General features: G+C 38.0%; 3 protein-coding genes and 2 long non-coding RNA genes across 8 annotated transcripts; 3 read left to right on the top strand and 2 right to left on the bottom strand.

The window, feature by feature from the left end:
* The first annotated feature begins 3,309 nt into the window (after positions 1 to 3,309).
* On the top strand, positions 3,310 to 6,236 carry LOC112287743 (uncharacterized protein At1g01500). The gene is made up of 2 exons (XM_024531088.3): positions 3,310 to 4,811; positions 5,104 to 6,236. The coding sequence occupies exons 1-2, from the start codon at positions 3,948 to 3,950 to the stop codon at positions 5,368 to 5,370; spliced, it is 1,131 nt and encodes a 376-aa protein (XP_024386856.1). The 5' UTR covers positions 3,310 to 3,947; the 3' UTR covers positions 5,371 to 6,236.
* On the bottom strand, positions 5,416 to 7,142 carry LOC149988274 (uncharacterized). 2 transcript variants are annotated; one of them, XR_016505159.1, is made up of 2 exons: positions 6,692 to 7,142; positions 5,416 to 6,431 (listed from the first exon to the last, which is right to left on the bottom strand). It is a non-coding gene; the product is annotated as an uncharacterized LOC149988274 (long non-coding RNA). The 2 variants fall into 2 exon arrangements; XR_016505158.1 differs by having other exon boundaries at positions 6,640 to 7,142.
* A 362-nt stretch (positions 7,143 to 7,504) lies between these two features.
* LOC149988275 (uncharacterized) lies at positions 7,505 to 9,225 on the top strand. Its single transcript, XR_016505157.1, has 2 exons — positions 7,505 to 8,112; positions 9,007 to 9,225. It is a non-coding gene; the product is annotated as an uncharacterized LOC149988275 (long non-coding RNA).
* A 2,771-nt stretch (positions 9,226 to 11,996) lies between these two features.
* LOC112287441 (uncharacterized) lies at positions 11,997 to 13,834 on the bottom strand. 2 transcript variants are annotated; one of them, XM_024530407.3, is made up of 4 exons: positions 13,635 to 13,834; positions 13,028 to 13,271; positions 12,492 to 12,880; positions 11,997 to 12,319 (listed from the first exon to the last, which is right to left on the bottom strand). In XM_024530407.3, exons 1-4 carry the CDS (start codon positions 13,697 to 13,699, stop codon positions 12,286 to 12,288), a joined length of 732 nt encoding a protein of 243 aa, XP_024386175.1. In that variant the 5' UTR covers positions 13,700 to 13,834; the 3' UTR covers positions 11,997 to 12,285. The 2 variants fall into 2 exon arrangements, with proteins under 2 accessions (XP_024386175.1, XP_024386174.1); XM_024530406.3 differs by having other exon boundaries at positions 12,214 to 12,880; positions 13,635 to 13,832.
* Positions 13,835 to 15,249: 1,415 nt separating this feature from the next.
* Positions 15,250 to 21,601, top strand: LOC112287845 (zinc finger CCCH domain-containing protein 24). Of its 2 annotated transcripts, none has more exons than XR_016505160.1 (14): positions 15,250 to 15,977; positions 16,247 to 16,339; positions 16,709 to 17,029; positions 17,298 to 17,370; positions 17,465 to 17,600; positions 17,813 to 17,966; positions 18,266 to 18,340; positions 18,565 to 18,687; positions 19,092 to 19,265; positions 19,519 to 19,648; positions 19,811 to 19,906; positions 20,099 to 20,317; positions 20,632 to 20,675; positions 20,995 to 21,601. XR_016505160.1 is itself a non-coding variant. In XM_024531369.3 (14 exons), the coding sequence occupies exons 1-14, from the start codon at positions 15,336 to 15,338 to the stop codon at positions 21,236 to 21,238; spliced, it is 2,529 nt and encodes an 842-aa protein (XP_024387137.1). In that variant the 5' UTR covers positions 15,250 to 15,335; the 3' UTR covers positions 21,239 to 21,601. The 2 variants fall into 2 exon arrangements, 1 of the variants encoding a protein (XP_024387137.1); XM_024531369.3 differs by having other exon boundaries at positions 19,519 to 19,653.
* Positions 21,602 to 22,822: the final 1,221 nt, after the last annotated feature.

A 22,822-nucleotide genomic window follows, 5' to 3' on the forward strand; every position in this document is an offset into this window, starting at 1 on the left:
GAAGGAAGCATGGTCTTTGGTAAAATCACAACATGGCTCTACTTGTTTTTGAATTATAGCAATGCACAAAAATAAAATCTAATACCAAAACCTAATCCTTGAATGGGGCCAGATTGATCATGATTTATTTATTTATTTACAGGTCTCTATTCCCAACCAGGAACATTTTTGTGGAGGTGGGTGGTGTCTGCAATGGATACCAATGGAATGGCAGCTTCCTTGTACCAACTTGGCTTCACTCAAATAATGGTGGGCGTTTGGGTTCCTCAATCATTCCTTATCCTTTGTAATTTATTTATCTATACATATATCTCCAGCAGGAGACAAAGCAAAAGAAGAAGAAAAAGATTCATAAGAACCCTATTCTTGTAGGGTTGACCATGGGCCTCCATAAGGTGCATTCAAGCAGCACCACCTGTGTGGTCCCACTTTTCCTTTTATATTATGAATATTATTATTATTATTATTACTATTATTTCCTTTGCTTTTGCCTTCTTCTTTTATCTGGTGCTTCTTTTTCCAGAGGGGAGTCATCATTTGGACTCATTCCTGAATGCTCCCAATCACAGTCATTTTTGCTCAAAGGAAAAAATATATATCTATATATATATTCCACATGCCCTGCACCACATATACCCCAAAAGCCCCTTCTGGAAATGAGACAAGCCTAATGGAGTCCAGGCCCATCCCATTCAATTGAATGGCCCACATTGAGAAATTATGAACAACATGCAATCACACACATACATTCTAAAGGTTCAACAAACAGGGGTCCATTCCCCAAACAACACGTGGTGGTCTGTTGGAACTGTAATATCTAATTTTGTTTTGTTGTGAACAGAGGGTGGCATGGGATCTTTATCACACAAATTTGCAAAAGTGCTCCCAGTCATTACATACCTCACAAGCACTGAAAATTACAAATGAAATTTCTAGTTTCATGTGGATTATATGGACATTTTACCAATTGGAGTCCAGATCAAAGATGCATATCTTCATTGCATTTTGGTTGACAGTTGAAATTTATTTATTCTCATTCTGTGCTGTGAAGGATGACCATTTCTTTTAGAAAACATGTGGTTTTCAAAATGAAGAATGAAAATGTAATAATAATAATAACAATAAGAAGAAAAACACCAACAACAATGATATGTAAATGAGGTACAGTTACATTGAACAACAAACACTGGATGCTGAATTTAAGTTTATATTTTAAGTTATAACTATTCTAACTATTTCAGAATATGAGATGTCTTCAAATGTAGACATAAAGTGCAGTTTAGAAGAAAGTATTCACAACATGTTTGTAACCAATTATAATTCAATGTTGTGAAACATGTCAGTGAACTTTCAAACACCCAAATACACTGAATATGACAAAGAAACTTGGCTAATGAATGAAACACGAGAAGGTTGTAGTTATCAAAACATCTTTTTTGACAAACTATTTGTAATTTTTTTGCAGTTTGTTATGGGACTCTCTGCAATGTGCTCTGTTTTTTAGGAGGTTTTTACTTGAGTTACAAGAGCCCACACATGCAAACAAACAACTCTATGTGGAAATATTAGTAGTGTTGAATTTAAATCTATCATAGAATGTTGTATATTGTTCAACCTTCAAATGTAGACATGTATTGGAGCAAATCCGACCCTTGTACAGCAGACTACAAACATACACATCAAATATTTATGATTATAACATGGCCATTACATTGATGGATGCCAATTACTTTTGAGGGTGAGAATTTCTTCATTGTCAACTTTGCTATTTAACACTACTTAAAAAACCTTTAATACAAAAAATGAATTTGAAATTGATATAATTGGTTTTCCAAGAAAGTAAAAAGATGTACTTTAACACAATGTCAACATGAACTATCTAAACATTTAACATTAGAATTTGAGATAACACAGATGTCCTGGTATCAATTTCATTAACTTCATTGGTAAAAGTTGCAACCCTTTCAATATTTGTTGCCATTATTTGGTAGTTGAGGTTTCTTTTGGACTACCACAAGAAGAAGTTTTTGAAGGACCTCTCACACCACCACCCCCCCCCCCTTGAAATACAAACACACAGATACACATATCCAAAATTACTCTCTCCCAACATCCCTCAACTTGTGAAACAACAACATACCATTCAAAAAGTACCCAGTACAGAAGCGAAAAAGTAGAAGAAAAAGTAGAAGAAAAAGTAGGGAGGAAAATCTCGATCATCGCAACGTCTCGTTCGATTTCCACAGATCTACGAATGATATATTCATTCATCACACACGCGAATATTATACAAACATTCATCCAAATAATTTTTTTAGGGATGAAGAAAACGGTGAGCATTCGGGGGGAGGGAGACAATCAAGCCCCAGTCACATAAACGACGATGAAGGACAGTTATAGAAAGAATGGTGCGCTTGTGTGAGCCCACTGTCACAGAAATTAAGGGAGTGGGGAGATTAATTATCTAGTGGGATCGCAAAGCCAAGGGCATCATTGGTGGCGCAAAAGAGAAGGGGATCTAAAATGGCGAGAAGAGTTAGATTTTTTAATATGGCTACAGTAGTAGTGGAGTAGGGTTTGATCCAGGCCTCTGTTTCTCTGTCTTGTACCGTCGTCTTCCTCGTGGCCGTCGGGGAGGCACCAACCCGCATTGATTAGGATTTGCGAGGGGGAGGCAGCAGATTCGAAGTTTCGAACGCTGGATGCCCGTGGGCATGGTATGGTGGGCAACTGCAGTCGGACATGCCACGCCCTCCTTCTTCGCCATCGCCCTCGCAATGCCCCCACAACCGCTCTTACCACCCGAACTCTCAGTCTCGGAAATGACTTGTTCTCCCCCTCACGATGCTCGTCCGCCACATTTTCCCCCTCCCCCTCTCTTTCTCATTTTTTGTGTTGTTTTGTTTTATTTTAGAACGTCCTTTTTTAGGGTCACTTCGAGGAATCGTCGCTTGTGCACACCTCCTTAGAGTCTGCCTCTGGAAAAATATAGGGGGGAATGAATGAGAAACTGCTCTTGAAGGGTGTGGGCCTAGCGAGATGGACCCCCTGGTGACTGGTAAATACTTGAGACCTTTCACGTCGTAGGAGGTGGAGGAGATGGGGGAGAGTAACAGGACGTGCGGGAGTTGAAGTGTTTGTTGAACTGGATGTGATCTGATACTGTGTCTGACTTGGATGGTGCTTGCCTGTGTTGGAAGTTGGACCGGTCCAGCTTATTTCGCGTCCATTGCTGTTTAGAGTCTTGGAAATTTGGCGCACGGTGCATTTATAACATTGTGGTGGCCTTCCAAGCGTGGAAACCGTTTCTGAATAGTAGGACCTAGTGGAAATCGCGGCGACTTGCTTGGTTCGGGTTGTACTCCGTGTGACGTTGGTGTGGGATAGTAGTGTCTTGTGTGCTCCATTTCGGACTGTGTGTGGGTGTGTGTGTGTGTGTTTGGCTGGAGCGACTACGGTTTCGGAGACCGGTACTTGAGATGTGGCTCTCGGTGTTTTGTGGCCAGTGTAGCATTTTTTTTTAAATGTTCGGAAGCACTGTGGGAGGTTTTGGCAGTGAAATGCAGATTGGGCGACAGTTTTGGAGTGGCAAGAGAGATCTGTTTCTTTTGGAGGGTGTCGGTCCTTTCTGTTTTCAGACTCGGTAACAAACAGTTCTGTTGTGGATAGTCCTTTATAGGTCCGAGTGCGAGATAGTTTTTAAGTGAATGTAAAGAGTTTCGAAAGGGTTTCAAAAGAGTCCACTGCATCTGGTATCACAAGTTTAACTGCCGAAGGTTCAAGGAAGAATCTGCATCTTTTGTTTTCGAGAACTTTGAGGCGAATTGATGACAAGGGAGGCCTTTGATTGACGGAAGGATTGTGCTAGCTACACAATTGCTCTTAGCTCGTCACCGAAACAGAATTGGTCATTATTATTAAGAGCCTTTCGGCTCATGTGAATTGGAATGGCTGGAGACAGCAGCGATATCACTCGACCAAGACCTGTGCTGAGCAAGTTTGAAGAGAAAGAGCCTCAATGTTCGTCTCCTATTACCCCATTGAGCTTTTCCAAGTTTTCTATCGACACTGAGTGGGGAGAAATGGAAGACTACGATGTCATAGCTGGCGGTCCCGTCTGTGCTTCTCCTGCTATGTCGTCCCCAGGAAGCTATGGTTTCTCATCACCCACGGGTTTGTCACAGGCATGGTTTGACGTTAGAGTAATTTATGTGAGAATAACGGGTTGCTCTCCGGAGGAAGATCCTGATTCTTTGACGATACGATTTCCTCCGAGAACTATAGGAGTGACTTTAGAGGTGAACGGTGGTTGGATATCTCCGACAGAAGAATCTTGCGTGGTACTGAGGAGGGATAGAGTAGACTCTGAAACGGCGGAAGCAACGTATGTCAGCACCGACAATCTTCGCATTTGTGGCACAATCTGTTACGAAGTCGTCAATAAGGAAGAGGTTATCGTCAGTGGAACGTTGGAGCACGTTGAGAATTGCCTAGAGTTGATTCATGGCAGCAAAGAGTGCTTCTCCAAGAAAGATGACCAAGCTTGGGCCATGGAGTGCCGTTGCGTGGCTGGCAATTCGGGATGCTTTTTCAATAAAAGCAGGCAAGACTTCTCCGCTTCGCTTCTGCCTCCGACGATGGAGGTTTCTATGGTGGGACGCCACATGAACGTTCCAGTTTTTATAACGCAAACTGTGCGTCTGATTGCACGACGAAAGTCAAGCAGGGTCCTCACGCTTGACGTCATTCCTGAGACGGAGGAGCTTGGGAAATCTCACAATGGCATGATTCTAGTAGACGAGCCCCAATTGGTGAGCTTTCTGAACTTAATGATTTATATTTCTTTAGAGTTCGTTCGAGCAACAATCGTATTGCATGGTGTGACCCTGGCCTTGATGCCGCCTTCATTGTTTTCGTGATCGGGCCCCTCCTTCATGTCATAGTGTCGCTAAGCAAACTGGTCGTCGGGCCTCACTTTAACTGGCTCTTCCTACGTTTTGGTTCTGTCTGGAGGCGTCATGCAAGCTTTTTTAATGCTTTTCTTCCATCAGTTTCGCGCAACCGAATGCTGATATGGTTGCTGTTCATTCATCTTTACTGCAGATGACGGAGAGAAGCTCGTACATGGATCTCGACGATAATACTTCATTTATGGATGTTCGTGGTAAAGTCGCATCTAGTTTAGGCTATGGGTTAGATGCAGGTGTGTATGGTGTAGAAGGAGAAGATGGACAAATGACTTGGTTCAACGCAGGAGTTCGGGTAGGTGTAGGAATCGGTCTGGGCATGTGTTTAGGTGCGGGCATCGGGATTGGTTTAATGGTCCGAACGTACCAGGCTACTACAAGGACCTTGAGGAGGGTCATTTAGGACGCGTACAGTAATTCTTTTTTCAGCTATTATTTTTGGGACCAGTTCAGAGCGTTGGATCGTATTAAAGGTGATGTAGGACACATACTTCTGGATGATGCGAATTTTCCAAAACGTCAGGGTTGAACTTGAGCGCCGCAGGTGGTGGTTCACCTCTCCACTTAGGCTCCTAGTTTTCGTGCGGCCCGCATCATCTGTTCCGAAGCTCAGGTTTCAGGAAAATCAGGAGGTTGTTTTCGAGTTTGATTGCAGGGGTGCAAGCATCCTCTGGCTCCGTGGCCTGAGGTGCGAGCATAACAATTTTGTAACTAGCAAGGACAGAGTGTGGAGAAACGGCAGTGACGGATGGGTTGTCCGCTAGGAGATTGAGCTGTCGCATGAAGAGCGGTTTACAACAATGCATGTGTAAGCGTCTCTAGGGAGGCGCAGCCATTAAATTTCGCTTGTGAGAAGTCTCTCGTGAGACCATTTGTGGATCTGCTCAAGGAATGATAATGCAGCAATGTTTTTGTGTATAACTGGAACGTTGTACATATAGCATTGTCAGATCAACTATCCGCTGGTTTGCGTAGGCTCGTCAGAGACACGAATTTTTTGTCATGGGTTACGCATCTCAGACATGGGAGTTATACCGCTACTAATGGTTTCAGAGATTATGCCGCTAGTTTTTGCGATGAAAAGCAAACTAGTTGGGGCCCACGACACACAAAGCTATTGGAGCGTTTTAGGCTATGTACATTTATTTGTTAAAACTTGTAGGGCTGCGATTTATGTTGTGTATTCTTTTGATGTATATTTGACAATTACAAACTCTTGAATAGTGTGTTTTTTCATACCATTTAAACTGAGTTTTGAGGTACGGCTTACATTTCTGACTCAAGCATTGTGTTTTTGGATGGTTCATGTGGTTTTTAGTTCGCGTTCTTGTCGATGTCATAGCTTGGATAGCTACCGCCTCATAAATGGAAGGTTTGCAATCCCCTTCTCCAAACGAATTGTAAGCTCAGTCTTCAAATCAGATAAAACTGTGGACGCATCCTGGTATTCATGGAACGTGCCTTCTGCACTTCACATTAACATCAGAACGGAAAGTGACTAAAACATAAAAGTTGAATGAGATGAAATCCTCTATGAGATGGATAATCTGTCATTTTGTAAATTTTTTAATTCCTAAATTTTATATCCGTTTTAAAATTCCATCAGAAAGAAACAAGGGTATGTCTACCAGATCAATTGCTAGACTGATATTAGGACTTGCAAAACGATTACCTTAGCACCTAATCATTTACGAGCCGCTTTAATTCTCAAGCAATCCTACTACCTGTTGGAGGATTCAAATGCATTTGGTAATACAGCTTTGCAATTGGTCACACACTCCCGCGTCATTCCTCACCCGTTTTGGAATTGGGGTAATCGTAGCTTGCTGAGCCAAGAGTTTCAACAGTTACATTTGTCGTAGTGTACTTCAGGTAATGGAATTCGTGTGGTTGTTCGAGGAGTGAGCGTCCTCAGGGGTTAGAGAGGCAGGTTTAGATTAATAACTGCAGTAATGGTCACCGCAAAGATGAGCTGATTCGACATCGATGTGTAGTGGCTCTATGTGGGTTTGGCAGGGTTGAGGATGCTTGTCACAGAGGATCAACGTGATTGGAGTTCTATCAAGATTGAAAGTGTCTAAACTGTATGATGAGTGGAGAAGCCTGCACATCTACTTGCATCGAAAACTCCTCTTTCGTAGTTAACCTTGTCTGCTTGGGCACCACGAGTGGTAAGAGTAACATAGTGGAGGTAAGCACCACCTTTTCAATAAAATTAGCTTTGCCATGTAGATTCCAAGCGTCATAGTTCGCAACAAAGGCCTCAATTCAGATCACCGAGTAAAACCCACATGAGGATTCATTTGAAGTATGTTTGATGTCCCGTTGGCCAGGTTGGATTGAAGCAGATCCCTATTTCTCACGACTCTTGAGCAAAAGTGGATTGTTTCTAACAGGAATCTGTCGTGCCATTCAAGGCGTCAAGTACAGGAAGATGTAGAAATACTTGCCGTTTGTGAGGAATTTGTCTCTTCAGAAGGATATTTTCCTTGAAAGCGACATCCCACCTATCTGGATGAATATCCAGGCAGGTAGCTTTTTTTTTATATTCACTTGCAAAAACTGTTTCCTTTTTTGCAACAACGTAGAATGTGGCTTCATTGTGGCTGATTCCATTGAATATATGTGGGAAGAAGGGAAGAGTTTTCTGTATTCAGGTGAGCTTTTAGGAAGTAAAGTTCCACTGAGGATGCAGGAGATGGAATGGAAACTTCTGTAAGCCATCAAATGCACTTCATCATCCACTCATGCTTAGGGCATACGTCACTTGTGACCAGGTCCTTTCTATTCCTTCAAAAAGACACTGCCCAAAACAATTTTTGAAACATTTTTACTGTCGGTTTTTGTTATAAATTAGAACAATAACACCAAAGTGTGAATCATCATTCTTTGAACTTTTGATAGCTTATCTGAAAGCAGATATTGTACATTTCTTTTGACCAAGCATCTATTTGCTTTGTTATAATAGGTTGAAATTGAATGTTGATGATCGAATATCCGATATTTCCAATAACCATTTCTATTATGGTCGTATTGATAGAATAATCAATAAAGGATACAACAATATGCTTTAACTTATGAGTAATAGTTATGTACAGATTGTCAACAACTAATTGTATAAAGAAAACATATTTTCATGAGACTTGTAAATTACTTCATACTTTTTATTTGTCAAATTATTTGAGTTTGTGTTTATTTGTGTCTATGTACGTACCTATAGTATTTTAAAATCATAAAATTTTAATTATGTATTTCTATCCATTAGTTAAATTGATAAAAATAAACTTCAAACTATTTATGAATATACAATAATCTGGATTTTGTAATAATGAATATTTAAAATTGTGTTTAATTTAGGCTTCGTAGAAGCAAAAACATTATTAAGAGTAGTAGCAATTTTAACATATAGTAGTTAGGATTATAGCAGCAACTCAGATGAATAGCAATTGTAACAACAAGGGCATTTTGGCTTGTCAAAACCAGAATAAAATTTTAATATACAATATTTATTAAAAAAATTTAAATATCCTATTTTTATTTTAAAAAGTATTGAAAATAAAATCTATTTTTTATATATTTTAGTAAAGAAGAAGTCTTGTTACACTTTGATAAACTAAAAATTATTATAAACTTAGAAAAACTTATTATTGATATTATAAAGTCCAATCAACATGTATCTTTTTATGTTTATGAGTTAGAATCTGCAAAGAATATTTTATTTTATTTTATTATTAATTTTCATTATTTTGTGTGCATTAAACTAGTACTATACTTGTTACATGTATGTTTTTTGATTGGTTTTTAACTAAAAATATTAGAATTTTAAAATACATTAAATTGTTTTTATTTCTTTTTATAGATAATATTACATTCTTTTGTTAGGTTTAGTAGATGTTAATTTAAGTTGAATAATCTAATATAGATAATATTATTTTAAAAATAAATTTAGTTTTATATGTTAAAATGGCTTTTAAAAATAGGGTGCATTGGAGTGTTGAGTATTCCTTTGAGGCTAATAGACATATAATTTGTTTTGCAGATAATTTTAAACAAATTGACTAAGTTGAAATTTTATGATAATCCAACAACCATTTGAAACATACAAAAGATATTTGAAATTTATTTAAAGATCAATCTATCAATTTTATTTATTTATTATAAATGGTATGATACCAATTTACATAAAGTTTTTTCTAATAAGAACTGGAGTAGACTATTCCTTGTGTATTGCTTAGTTTAATAAAAATTTATTATTTAAGACCCTTTGTAAGATGAATGACTTTAATGAATTGTATTTATGCATCAGAGTTAAATCTGTAAAAGATTATGTCAAATATACCATCGAAAAGAGCTAATGCTATTTCATTTTAAATTGTTAAAATAGAGATATGTTGACATCATCTTTGAATCTAATACTTAATGTGTAAATTTTTAAAATTAGAACTCAAAGACATTCAAAGTAAAATAGAGAATATTACAAAAACAAACAGAGATAGAATGTTCAGTATGTAACAGTGGGTATCAAAATTGATTATCTATTTTTTACATATATTGTAAGTTAAAAAATATCAATTAATAATCCTATATATTAAAGAATGATAAAATTAAATATTAAATTAGAATTCAAGTTATAGCAAAGACAAAATAAAAATATGTTAATATAAAAAAAATTATGATGCAAATGATCAGAGATCTATAACAACTTTTTTAACAACTGTAGAACCATCTAATAGAAATACAAAAAAAAAAAAAAAAAAAAAAAAAATCAATTTGCAAATTTGATAGTATACCAATATGTAATGAACATGGTAAAGTTTTAGCAATTGAAAATGGATTTGAATAATAAAAAATAAGATTTAATATGTGTGACATCTAATAATGTAAAAAATTTGAAAAAATATACAAAACATTATTCAATAAATAGATCAAATAAAAATAATAATACAAATAATTTAATATTCAACAAATGATGTCATGGCACATATATATACAAACATATTTAAGAAATATAGATATTTTGTACCAAGAAATATACCAGAATTAAAAATTGTGATATTTTAAAATAAAAGTATTTAAAAAATAGATAATCTTGTAAATTCTACTTTCGTAAATACTTTGACTATTATTTATAGTAAATGATTTGTAAAAATAATATAGCAAAGATTTATTTTAACTATGAATAATATTAATATAATGATAAAAATAAGTAAATAATAGTGGCTATAATAATGAATATAATATTATATATATCTATATATATATATATATATATAGATTCAATAAAAAATCTATTGCAAATTTATTAGACATAATCAATAGAATTATAAGCTTACAAATTTAGAGTGTTGTTCATGCTACTACATTTTTTGTTACTACCATCACAACTTGTTTAATGCACATGCCATCATAGTTTTTACTAATGCCACCACAAGCTATTCTAAACTTGTGTTGCATACCTCAATGAACTTTATGGAATAATGAAATTTCCATCCATAAAGAATGTGTGCTTTATCCATTAGCACTATTTTTTAAAGTCTATTATAGTGTACACCGCAAGTTTAGGGCACCTTGTAGTGGCACAAGAAAAAATTGTAATGATATTTAGAGGATAACAAGTTGTGCTGACACAAAAAAAAATAAAAAAATAAAAAAATAAATTGTAATGGTATTTAAAGGATGGCAAGTTGTGGCAGCATTAGCAACATTCAAATTTTGTTTTTGATTGAAATAAGTCACATGAATAATAAAATACTCAATTATAAACAACAAGTCTTTTAATTTAAATAATAATAATTCAAGGAGGGTAATATATTAAATTATGTATTAAAGAAATATAATACAAGTATATTTAATGATTTTACTTGTAGAATAAACAAGTCTTCTAATTTGATTTTATCAACTACAACATTATAAAAGATTTTTGTATAAAGGAGGAAAATATTAATAAGGAAGTTGGAAAGATGTTTCCAAAACAGCACATGTTTCAAAAATAAGAAATCAAACTGAAGTTCACATGAGCTATTTTCAAACTGAATAGCACATGTTTCCACTAGCAAGTATGTCCAAATATATGTTTTTGTAGAATTCATGCATTTGTGAGAGATAAGACTAAGAAAATGGGATTCCTTCGGAACAGCCACAACTGCAGAAGAGTTTTCTGGTTGCTACGGTGTTAATTTGCTAATGAAGTCCCTCACTCACAATCTCAAGCCCCATGGGCGTTGAATTTGAGAGTTGGGCTATGGCGAAATCTAACAGGTAGTCTGCTTTGTTGTTTAAGTTCTCGAATATCATTTTCTTTCATGTATATGTTTGATTTTTTTGAAGACGAGCAACTGTCACAAAGGGACGGAGATAGTGTGTTTCTCTCAGTGATTCCAACAATCAGCGACTATGTAGAAATCAAACTGCTGGAGCGAGGGTCTGAATTGAGGATCTTAGTCATGAGCTACAGCATGAGGTTTGTCCTGGAGTCAGTAATCTCGTCCTTGATCATCATCTTAAGGGTGAATGCAGTGATCGAAGGCATGTACCACTTGAACATTACACGTCGTTTCCAAGACGTAATCTGGTTAGAAATTCCTCGGATCCACAACAGGTCTCTACTTCCTGCATACGCTCAGACGTCGTTTGTGGGAATTTCAGTAAACGTGCTGCAGCGCTGAGTATCAGTTGCCATGGACTTGCTTGAGAATGTTGAGGATAGCTTCCGTTAAGCATAAACGAGGCGCCTCTGATGAGCTCATCTTGGGCGACAGAGTTGCTAGCAACCCTGCCAGCGTCTGGTTACGGTCATGTAAACAAGATACAGAACTAGAACAATACATGGAATGAATAGCAACCACTGTGGTCTTCATTCATCGAGTGTAATGCATCCTCGAAACATGATGCCATTCTGCCAGTGCAATTTCACGGGCCAAGACTGCCTAGAGTCATCCAGCAGCAAGAGAACGCATTACTAAATCTTGCCTTCCAAGCCATCACCACGAATGCAGGTAGTAGAAACTTTGCATCACAAATTCTCCTGCATTTGGAAATCCCCAATTGTTCACCTCAGCAACAATCGAGTAAGGTGTATTCATGAGGGTACAGAAGTAGCACTGTTCAGCTCCTCTGTCCCTTTTTAAATTTCTTGGTTCTGGTTATTGATCTCATGATGTTGAGACCTAATTACCCAACTGTAAGTGATGATATGAACAGTTTCAAAACTTACAAATATAGTACATCGGGTCGAAGGCACTGCCCAATAATTCGGACGCCAATTTGGCTGGAGTGTATGCTGGAATCTAGAAATACAAATTGCAGAGAGGACGCACTCTCAAGGTCTCGTGGATACATGGAGACACGTCGCCCTGCACAACCAACATTTCGTGAAGAAAGCATTGGTCGCCAGAGTCCATTACGGCCCAAAGATTCCGTCCACTATCAGGAATTACTGCAGGTCGATGAGATTACAGCAACCAAGCCTTCTCAAGCTGCTCAAAATGCGAAGGTCCAAAACACTTCGCTCTCGTTAAGCAGTACCTGGTGCAGATCCCGGCGGATGAGGGTACTCTCGTAGTCTTCAAGAGATAACAAGCATTTGCATGAACGGCTCTCGCTTGTACTAGTACTCCCCACACATTGGTCTCTGCGGCACGCTGATATGGTAAGAGAGGGCAAACCATCTCTTCATCATCGGCCCACTGAAACGCCTCTGCAAGACAGGAAGTGGAGGAGCACCCGGGTTCCAGCTTTTGAACAAGAATAACCCCATCCGGGGCAGCCTTGGACAAGGACTCTAGAATGGGAGGCCAGTATTCAGCGTTGTCGAAAACATCCTGCGAAATCTTTTGGCGCTGTGATGTGCCAAGTCTGCCCTTGGAATCAAAAACATACTGCAGAAATGGCGCCTCTTGGATATTCTTTACGATCTGCACAATGGACGATTCAAAATTAGGCGAGCTCCAAATTTCAATGAGGACCACAACTTCGCACCTTCGAGTGATCATGTTGACGACAGTTGCACTGAAGCACATACGAGATATGATAGAAACAGGTGAAGCAAGAAAACGACGCACATCATGCACAGCTTCTTCCACCCATCGTTGCATATTCGTGCCTCTATCCACTGGGCAACTCAAGGCACAAGGCTGGTCACAGAACGCATTCGTATATCCTCTTTGAGAATCAGCTGAAGCCTCCGAGGAACCTCTCGTTGCTGCATTGTTTATAGATGGCATTCTTATTCGTACAAACTTGTTCAGTCTTAAATCACTCTTCCCTGAAAAGAACTCCGGCCTGGATGACGACGCATCGCTCCCCCTAAAGAGAATTGCACAGAAAGGTTCACAAAGTCACAAAAAGCACACAAACTGATCGTTACCTCTGAGCTCAGCACCTAACAAGAAGACAAACTTTGGAGTGTGCAAAATAAAATAAAAATCTCCAAATTCTCTCATTCCATCTCCATCAACCGCATTCCTGACCAGCCGTCCACACTCAATCTTCAGAAATGAAATCCCGAGCCCAACAGCCGTAGAAAAACAATGAATAACAAGGGAAAATTTCGAGCTACATTCAAAATCCAAAATCCCACCTACGAAAACCAAAACGATCACACACTAACCCCGAGAGCCATTTCAAACCAGCCCGACCCAATCTACAAGAAAGCGAAGCATTACATACCAGGCACGGCAGCAGGCGGTAGTAGAGCTACGGTGAAGAGACTCCCAAGCCACCGCGTGAAGCATTGTAAGCAACAACGGACCCAAACCCAAACTTCCCGCGAGTTTGAAAACACCTCTCAAGGAAGAAAAAGATCACAAACCCAGCAAAAAAACAAAACAATTTGGGTTGCAGCAGCCCTCCCTCCCACTCTTTCTCCGTTGAAGACGTGGCCGTGGTGCGCCGAGAGATCCTGGCCGTGTCCCTTCTCCTCCTATCATCCCCATGTGGTCGGTCTCCTCCGCAACTTTTGGGTGGCCTTGTCGCATTCCCACAACTGTTGCGGATCTGTCGGTAGCTGTGCTGATGCTACCATTCAACCAACACATTCGATTGTTATGGATTGTAAACTAACTTGGAATTTGGTATCTTACAATGTCGCCTTTTTGTAAGTGCAAGTGGAGATTCATTAAATAATTGAAACGAATAAAGAAATATATTATGAGATTTCGTATTTTTTAAAATAAAAATACATTGACTTTAGATTGTATCATGTTAAAATAACAATGGGTTTTTTTTTTTTCATAATTTATTGATTTTTAAGCTCATTCTTTCTTCTAGGTTTTTCTTGGCCGCATAAAATAATAAAAACAGAAATATATATATATATATATGTTTAAATTTTATTTGATCCTACGTTTAATTAATTAATTTATTTATTTATTTATTTTTTGTTGTTTTTTTTTCGAACTTGAAAATAAGTATCCAATGCTATTCTTTGCAGCTTTGTTGTAATCATATTCTTGTCTGTCTGCATGTATATACATGTACGTATATATATGTATAACATACATACATACATACTAAGAGCTTAAAATGACAAAATATTCTATACTTTTTTATATTGATATATTCATTGTAGAAGTTTTAATTTTTTTTGAAACCATGAGTTTTTAACTTTTATAAGATTCAGAGCAAAAAACAAATTCTTGCCAATAAGTTGTTGCTAACTTAGTTTTTGCATTAACAAACACTTGGATGAGATATGACAATAATTTTTGAGTGATATCACTGATATTTTCATAAAATATTGTAATGTAATACTTCAAAATAATAATCGTAGTAATAATTCTTATTATTATAGAAATAAATAACAAGTGTATTTTAAAAAAAATCCCAAGCTTGTGATAATTGTTTTTATATGTGTATGTATGTGTGTATATCTCTTAATTTATTCTATTGCGACAAAATAATTATATTTTTGAAAATCATGACATCATTTCGGTTTCATAACTTAAGGAGAATACTATTAAATTTATTATTGAGCTGAATGTGCAGGTCGCTACAAAATTCTACCAACCTTTTGACTATTGAATTTTTTAAATTATTAGGTCTGGACCTATGAACGTTTGAACTGGCAAGCTCCAGTAGAAAAAAAAAAAAAAAAAAAAAAAAATCATATGATAGTAGGATTCCTTTATTTCCAAAAAAGGTAAAGGAAACAGAAAAAGATAAAAGGGAAAGGAGGATGAAGACAATGAACAGAAGATGAAGCTTCTACTGCAAAAGTCGACAGAGCGCGGACAACATTCATCTATCATCGAAGTCGAGGTTTTAGGGTTTGGGGGTCGGGGAATCGGAGAGTATTGACAAGCGTCTTGTCGCGGTGCTAAATGTTGTGTTGTGAAGGGTGGACGTGATGGATTGAAGATTTCCGCCACCATGCATCAACTCGAATCGTTTTGTGCGATTGCGTCGCAGAACAACACCGGAACAGCTGAAGACCGGGTTGTGGAGGAGCCGCTCAAGGTGCCGGTTGGTGAGCCGATGGGGTTTGAGCCCAAGAGTGCCGTAGTTGAGTTGCCTGTGCCATTGAAGCCCGAGGATGCTGTTTCGACAGCCGCAGGGGTCGATGGGAAGGGGAAGGCGCTGCCCCCCGAAGACCTGCTGCAGCAAGCTGCCGTGAGTCCCGTAGTGGCGGACGAGTCCCAATCGGTGGAGTCTGCTGCTGATGACGACGAGGTTGTGAAGGTGGACGAGGTCGTGGACAGCGCAGCGAAGGATGACGGGGATGTAGCTGATAAACCTCCTGCCAATCCTGCGATAGCGAAAACGAGCCTGTGCTCTTATTTTCGTAAGAAAGGGTGTAATCATGGGGAGAACTGTAAATTTGCTCATGGAGAGAGTGAGCTGCAGCAACGACCTGATGGATCCTGGGACCCAACTTCTGAGAGGGGCAAAAAGAAAGAGGACAAGGTGAGCACTGAAGAGCAGTCTTCTGAGGAAAGTCGATATCGGAAATGTCTTGTGAATATCCCGATGAACTGGAGTCAGCAAAAATTGAAGTCCTTCCTTGACGAAAAGGTGAGTGAGCACATTTGTACTCGACATTACGAGAATTTGTTGCTCTAGTTGTGCGTTACAACGTAATCATGCAGCCTTTACGAGTGAAGTGGCAATCTTCAAATGTGATCACTACAAGTGTTCTTAATATGAAGCCGTGAAAGCGTGCGGTTTCCCATTATGTTGCTGGTGTTTTCTGAGGCTTCCAAGAATATGCAGAAATTATTCTTTTGCCCGGTGCTTGTGGGGTGTGTCATTAACTTGCCAAGGGTTTTTTGAAATGCCCGCAGGGTGTAACGTATTCGAGCGCACAGAAGAGAAAGTCCATGAAGGTCGGCTTTCTAGGCTTTCGTAATCAAGAGGAACTCACAAAATCTGCCGAGGTATGGACACTTGACTGCAGATTCCAGTGTCACCATTGCATGCCTGACTTATGGCCTCCTCTCGCCCTCCCACCCCCACCCCCACCCCCTTTACTATATATATATATATATATGGATTATTTCTTTAGCAGATCCTAAATGCGAACCTCAATTTTCTTATTTTAGAAAATGGTGGTTTTACGGTCTACCAACGATTCTTGACCGTCTAAAAACTATTTTGTTTAGGCAGTTCATTTCAGCTTTTATTTATTTATTTTATCATTATTATTTTTTTTTCGGCAACAATTACCATGGCTTGTGAGTTAATGATCGCATGAAATTATCATTCTGTTAATTTTTTGCATTCACATTGTCTTCCGATCTGGACAGATCTTGGATGGGATGCCTGTAGCGAACAAGAGGTTGAAGCTTGCAGATGTATTGCCTCGTGAATGGGAGCGAAAGGCCATCGGAGTAACAGAAGCAGCTCTTGCCGGTGACAAAGAGGAGAAGGATAATGATGGGGCTGACACTGTAATGGCCGAGGATGGCTCAGGAAATGAGAATGATGGAAAAGAAGATGACAACGAGAACAAAGCCTTAGAACCTTACAGGAGCGTGACTCAAGTGGTGACTCCCCTTGCACACTTAAGTTATGAAGATCAGCTGGCTAAAAAGAAAGAAGAGATTATTCAAGTTCTCAAGCGCCTTGTGAGTATTCATACGATGTCCTTGCGCAGTTTTAGGGTCGTCTTGGCTTGATTTAAGTAGTAACATATCTAGTCATGTTTCCTTCTTTTTGATCTCGTCCTTGTGAGGTGTGCGACATCTTATCGTATTCATCCTTGTTCCGATTGCGCTTGTATATGTCTCAGTAAGATTACATTATGCTCGTCAATAATTTCGAAAACTTGTTGTTGAAAAGAGAGGATTTTGTTTCTCGACTGATGATGTTTGAATTACCCCTTTGTCATTGCAGGCCCGAAATATTAGAAAAGGATGCCCAAGCGGAATGCTTTTACCTGACTGGCTGGCTGCTGCGAAGGATCGTGGTATGTGTTTTGTTCCATTGGTTGTCTGGCTTGATTGATGGTGTTAAGTTGGAAGTCTGTCCAATATATGAAAGGTAATGTTGGATTAGTGCAGAGGGCTTACCTTGCGAGTTTGAAGGGATATTGCCATCCCCTGTTGTGGATGGTTATCGCAACAAATGCGAATTCGCCATTGGGTTAGGACCGGATGGAAAGCAGCGTGTTGTTGGCTTTCAGCTTGGTTCATTCAGGTCAGCTTCGGTTTAACCAACTCATGCATGTTGTTAAACATTAAAACATTTGATTGCAGAGACATCGTGCGCATCTCGCACTAGAATTGCACGGTTTTGAAATCTAGGACTCGGATATCTCACTGCTCTTTCATCTTCAATTTTAATATTTCTTGTATGTATAGTTATTCATTCAAGGACCAAAAATTGATTAATATTTTTAGATGAAACAGAGAGGGTATCAATGCAATTGCAGAACCAGGAGAATGCCGCAACGTGTCATCTGTTGCATTAAATTTTGTAGCAGCATTTCAAACATTCATACGGGCATCAAAGCTTCCTGTCTGGGATAAAAAAGATAATACTGGTTTCTGGCGTATGCTCACCGTAAGCTCCTTGCGCTTTTTGGTTCTATTGTAACAGTTTTTAACTTCTTTCTGAAGGGGTGTGACATGCACATGCGTGGCACTCGTTTACAAGATTTTAATGGAAGGAAGTATACTGCATGCTCTAGAGAAACAATTCTTTTCGTCTTAAATAATTTATGATAGTCATTTCACGAAAGTTTTTATACTTTTATGTTGACGCAAGACTCTGAACGTCATGTTTACAAGGAAATGCAGTTCTTGTTGCCGCTGGTCACGTGATATCAATAATGTTTGACAATGCACTGGTTCTGCGCGCAGATCAGGGAGGGTCGGGAACCTGGTTCCGCAGATGAAATTGGCAAGGAGATAGCTGAAGTTATGCTTATAGTACAGGTATTACCTCCATTCTTATTGGTATGGTGACGATTCCTGAGGGATCTCTCAAAAGATCGAAATTAGTGAAGAAGTTAGATCGAGAGGAGCTGAAAGCCTGTAGTGAAGGTTTTGGTGAGCTCTTAGCAGTTAGAAATATAGAAATGTAAATTGGACAGTATATACTTTTAAGCGTTTGATTAAACTGATAGTTTATGTATTCATTCGTCTATTTCTGTTCGCAGGTGTGTCCTACAGGAGTTCCAGAAGACCGAGCTACAGAAGAGTACTCAAAAATGGCTGAAGTGCTTATTGAGGCTGCAACGACTGCAACCCCTCAATTACCCTTGACTGCACTTCTTGTTCAGGTAACTGTTCTTTTTTGGGTTGTGCTGTGTTTGAGGACGATCCTGAAGTCCTTTCGGTTCTATATTAAATGGTCATGTCGTGTACTGAATATTCAGGGCTAGATAACATGTAACTGATATAAAGCACCGCCAGCGTTGTGGCAGTGGCCTGACTTCCTTGCAGGCCCTCCACCCTAGACAGATACAGTGTTGAAACCATGTTTGTAAGAGGCCTGTAGATTTTGTGGCAATAAGGATTGGCAAGATGCGGTTATTATAGAAATAGAGGGGTGCTTTCTTGTAAGGCTGTGAATGCTCCAAGTGTCGTTCTCCAGTTTTGGCTATTAGCATGAGAAATTTTACTTTAAAATACTGATCATGGTTTATCCTATGTAGTGTCTAAATTTTTCTTGATGACCTTCCAGGAACACGTGGGAGTTTCAAATTCTGCTCCTGCAGATTGTCCTTTGCGTGCTTTGCCATTACCTGGATTGGACGAGATCCGCAATACAGGAAAGCCCGTCGATGAGGTGTTGGGTCATATCCATGACTATATCGGTCTCTCAAAATTCAGAATATCACCAACAGCGTTTTTTCAGGTATGATCGGTTTTGTTTCGATCCTCATGAGAGAAGAATCCATTGGATTTGGATTTTGCAGGTTAGTTTCATTTTTGCAAGTAATGGTGTATGCAAAAATGAGCTGTGATTCTGATATCTTTTTCTTGACCTTACTAAATTTCATATGCATGTGGAAGTTTTATGAGAAGTTATTGGTTTGGTTCCTTGGATTTTCTGTTGTGTGGTATTCTAGGCGTGCGATGAAAAGTACTTGTACCAATTTTTATGGCAGGTTAATTCAGCTGGTGCGGAGAAACTTTATTCTCTCGCTGGCGTTTGGGCTGGGCTTGGTCCAGACACTTTGCTATTTGATGTGTGTTGTGGGACTGGTGCCATTGGGCTGACGCTTGCCAAACGAGTTGGTATGGTATGCAACATTCCCTTTTGATTCCTCTCGACTCATTTTGTCATTCACGAGGTTGAATGACGACTTGTGCTGATTAGTAATGGTGTACTGCGTTTTATATTTCTCTTCCAATTTGCGTCATTGACATCATCATTTCATTGCTTTTGTTCATCTTTAGGTGGTTGGTATCGAGATGAATGCTTCAGCAGTTGCTGATGCACAGCTTAATGCAGATTTGAACGGTATCACAAATTGCCGGTTCATTGCTGGCAAGGTATTTGCGACATAAAGCACCAGTTGCTGTGGTAGTGTTTTTCGTTCGTGTTTTGTTCACATTATTAGTCGATGAATTTTAATAGTAGTATTATTACTGACAATTTATAATCAAGTGACAATGTGACAATGCGACATAGTGTATTTCATGACATAAGGATTTTGATCAGCAATTTTTAAATATCATATGCAGGCTGAAGACGTCATTGGTAACTTGTTGAGGGAGTATGCCATTGATGGTCCTGTTTCTCAGAAAGCTTCTGAACCTGAAACTGGTAAAAGTGAAGCAAGCAATGAGGAACAAGTATCGACCTTAGTTAGTCCCGCCAATCAGCAGAACGGGGACTCCAGACCCCGATTCAATAATATTGTAGCTATAGTTGATCCACCCCGCGTAGGACTGCATCATGTGGTAAGTAAAGTTGCTGTTTCCAAGAGATTTCAATTGAAATACAAGCATACTTCGCAAGTAACATGCTATTCACACTTTCTGCATCTAATATCGTAGTGAAACAGTTATTAACAGCGTGGATCGTTCGATTACAGGTAGATGTGATAAGCTCTAGTTGCGGATCCTACCTGTTGTCTAAACTACGCAGAAAATGCGACGTGTCTTAACATTGTTTATTAGTTCAAAGTAGATGAATTCACAGCTAGAAGATAGCATCTGTTCTTTGCGTAGTCTGTAGTCAACTTTAATTGAGTGTTGGCTTTGGTTATGCGCAGGTCTTGAGAACATTAAGGTTACACAAGCAGCTCAGACGACTCGTGTAAGTGCTTTATCTTGATAATTGTTCTTTTAATTGCTGGTGCTTACAGTTGTGCCTGATATTGTTATAACCTCCAATGCCACCGATGCACTCATAAGCATAACGATCATTATGTGATTTTTTTGGAACGGTTTTTATTGAATCTGCGTTTGAATTGTAACATGAGTGGCGTTGTATTGGTTTGATTGGTTTGATTTTCCCTTCAATTTGAGTTGAAGCCACTGGCTTGAAATTTGCCCTTGACAATTAAATATGAATATTCCCAAGTGCATGTATTTTTCATACTAACTGTTCACTGCACCTAACATGTAAATTTCAGGTACATTTCTTGCAATCCTGATAGCTTGCTGGCCAATGCTGTAGAATTGTGCATGCCTATAAAGGAAGGCCCTGTTGAGAAGCAGAAGCAGAGGGGAGGGTTCAGAGGATCAAACCTAGGACATGCTCGACGCAGAGTTAAGACGCTGCCACCATCTGAGCCTTTTCGTCCTGTTAAAGCTTGTGCAGTGGATCTTTTTCCGCATACAAAACATTGTGAAATGGTTATGCTGTTTGAGAGGTAGCCAGATGCTTAATGCATCAGTTCATTTTTCTATACCACGTCAAAGATAACCTTTTAGTTGGTAATCCATTTGTGAACCTGCCTAGAACTAGTTTGGTGAGGGGTTCTACGCTTGAGGAATTTCACCCGCCTTCTTTAAACTGCATTTAGGTCCAAAATACTCAACATGTGCTCATCTGCTGCTTCCTTGTAACTCCCTGTCATTGCTGGACAGAGTTTGTTTTGTCGTAAAAGAGTAAAGTAGAAGGAACTGTTGGAGTCGAGTAAAAGTACTACTTCATGTGTATTTATGTAGCTCAACAAAGGCATCCATTAGCTTTTCTGTAAAACCCACTTTGCACTTTATCATGCGGAGCTTATCTAATTCTTTTCTTTCACTTTTACAATAGGCTTCATGGTAGAATCTAAAATCTGGTACTTGGATGAAGTTCTAATGATATTCGTTGTCCGTTACTCAAAGGCCAAAAGTTAATGCACATTACAATTTATAGTTTTGGATTTTAGATATGTATTATGCTTTGTTGCAAGATATGACAAACTATTATTTGCATATGGATGTTACTTTATTCAGGAAATAAATTATGTTCTAAATAAAATAAAATAATTAAAACATCTGTATCTTATAATGTAATGGTTGGTTTCTAATTGCCAATTATCAGTGACTAAGTATAATTTATCTAACAATTTGAAAGTAGAAGAAGATTTCTGTACTACGATATTATTATAATCATTATTCTTTTTGATTACAAAATTTAAATTTAAAGTACTTTGAGACATCAAATGACCGACATGTTATATATTGTTTATTTCTATTAAATAAAATTTAAGCAATTAAAGTAAACTTATTCATTAAGATTTTAATCATAAACATCTTATAAAATTCTATTAATTTAAATTGTAGATTTTAATTATTATTTTTGGAGTAATTGTCCTTAAAAGAGTAATTTTACATTCTTGTTTCTTTCTTTAAAACATAAATTAAATTTTAAAACTTTGCATGAATTTATATTTAAAGTTAAAGTTTTTTATTTTTTATTTTTATAATAGATGCTACTAAATTAGTGGTTGGCAAATGTTAAAGATAATAAATTAGAGTGGTGCAAAGCAACAAAAATTAGAAAAAATCATCATGTAAGACACCAAATTATGTTGGAATTTGCATGTGGATGTAAATAAATGATGCACTTAGCTTCAAGTAGGTAATACAACAAAAAAATTTAGTTAAATAAGACACAATTATGAAACTATGTATAAAAAATGATCACTACTTTGGAAAAATATGTAGTTAATAGAAGCTATAACTATAGTTACAATAAGAACAAACAAACCAAATGTAAGATAAATTTGTGCTTGAGGCCAAGAGATATATAATTTTTAAACCACTTGTATGGTAAATATCTAAGAAAATCCTTTTGTTTAAGTATAAGTTGGTAAAATACCACACATTATACAATGTAATAAGATTTGTAGAAATACTAATTAAGATGGTAATGGAATCAAATAAAAAATGAAAAAATTATGATCCATTATATTTTATGAATGAAATAATAATAATAAAAAAATGGAAATATGAATATCAATAAAC

This window comes from Physcomitrium patens, chromosome 10, assembly GCF_059467195.1.
Source record: "Physcomitrium patens ecotype Gransden chromosome 10, ASM5946719v1, whole genome shotgun sequence".
Taxonomy (NCBI): domain Eukaryota; kingdom Viridiplantae; phylum Streptophyta; class Bryopsida; order Funariales; family Funariaceae; genus Physcomitrium; species Physcomitrium patens.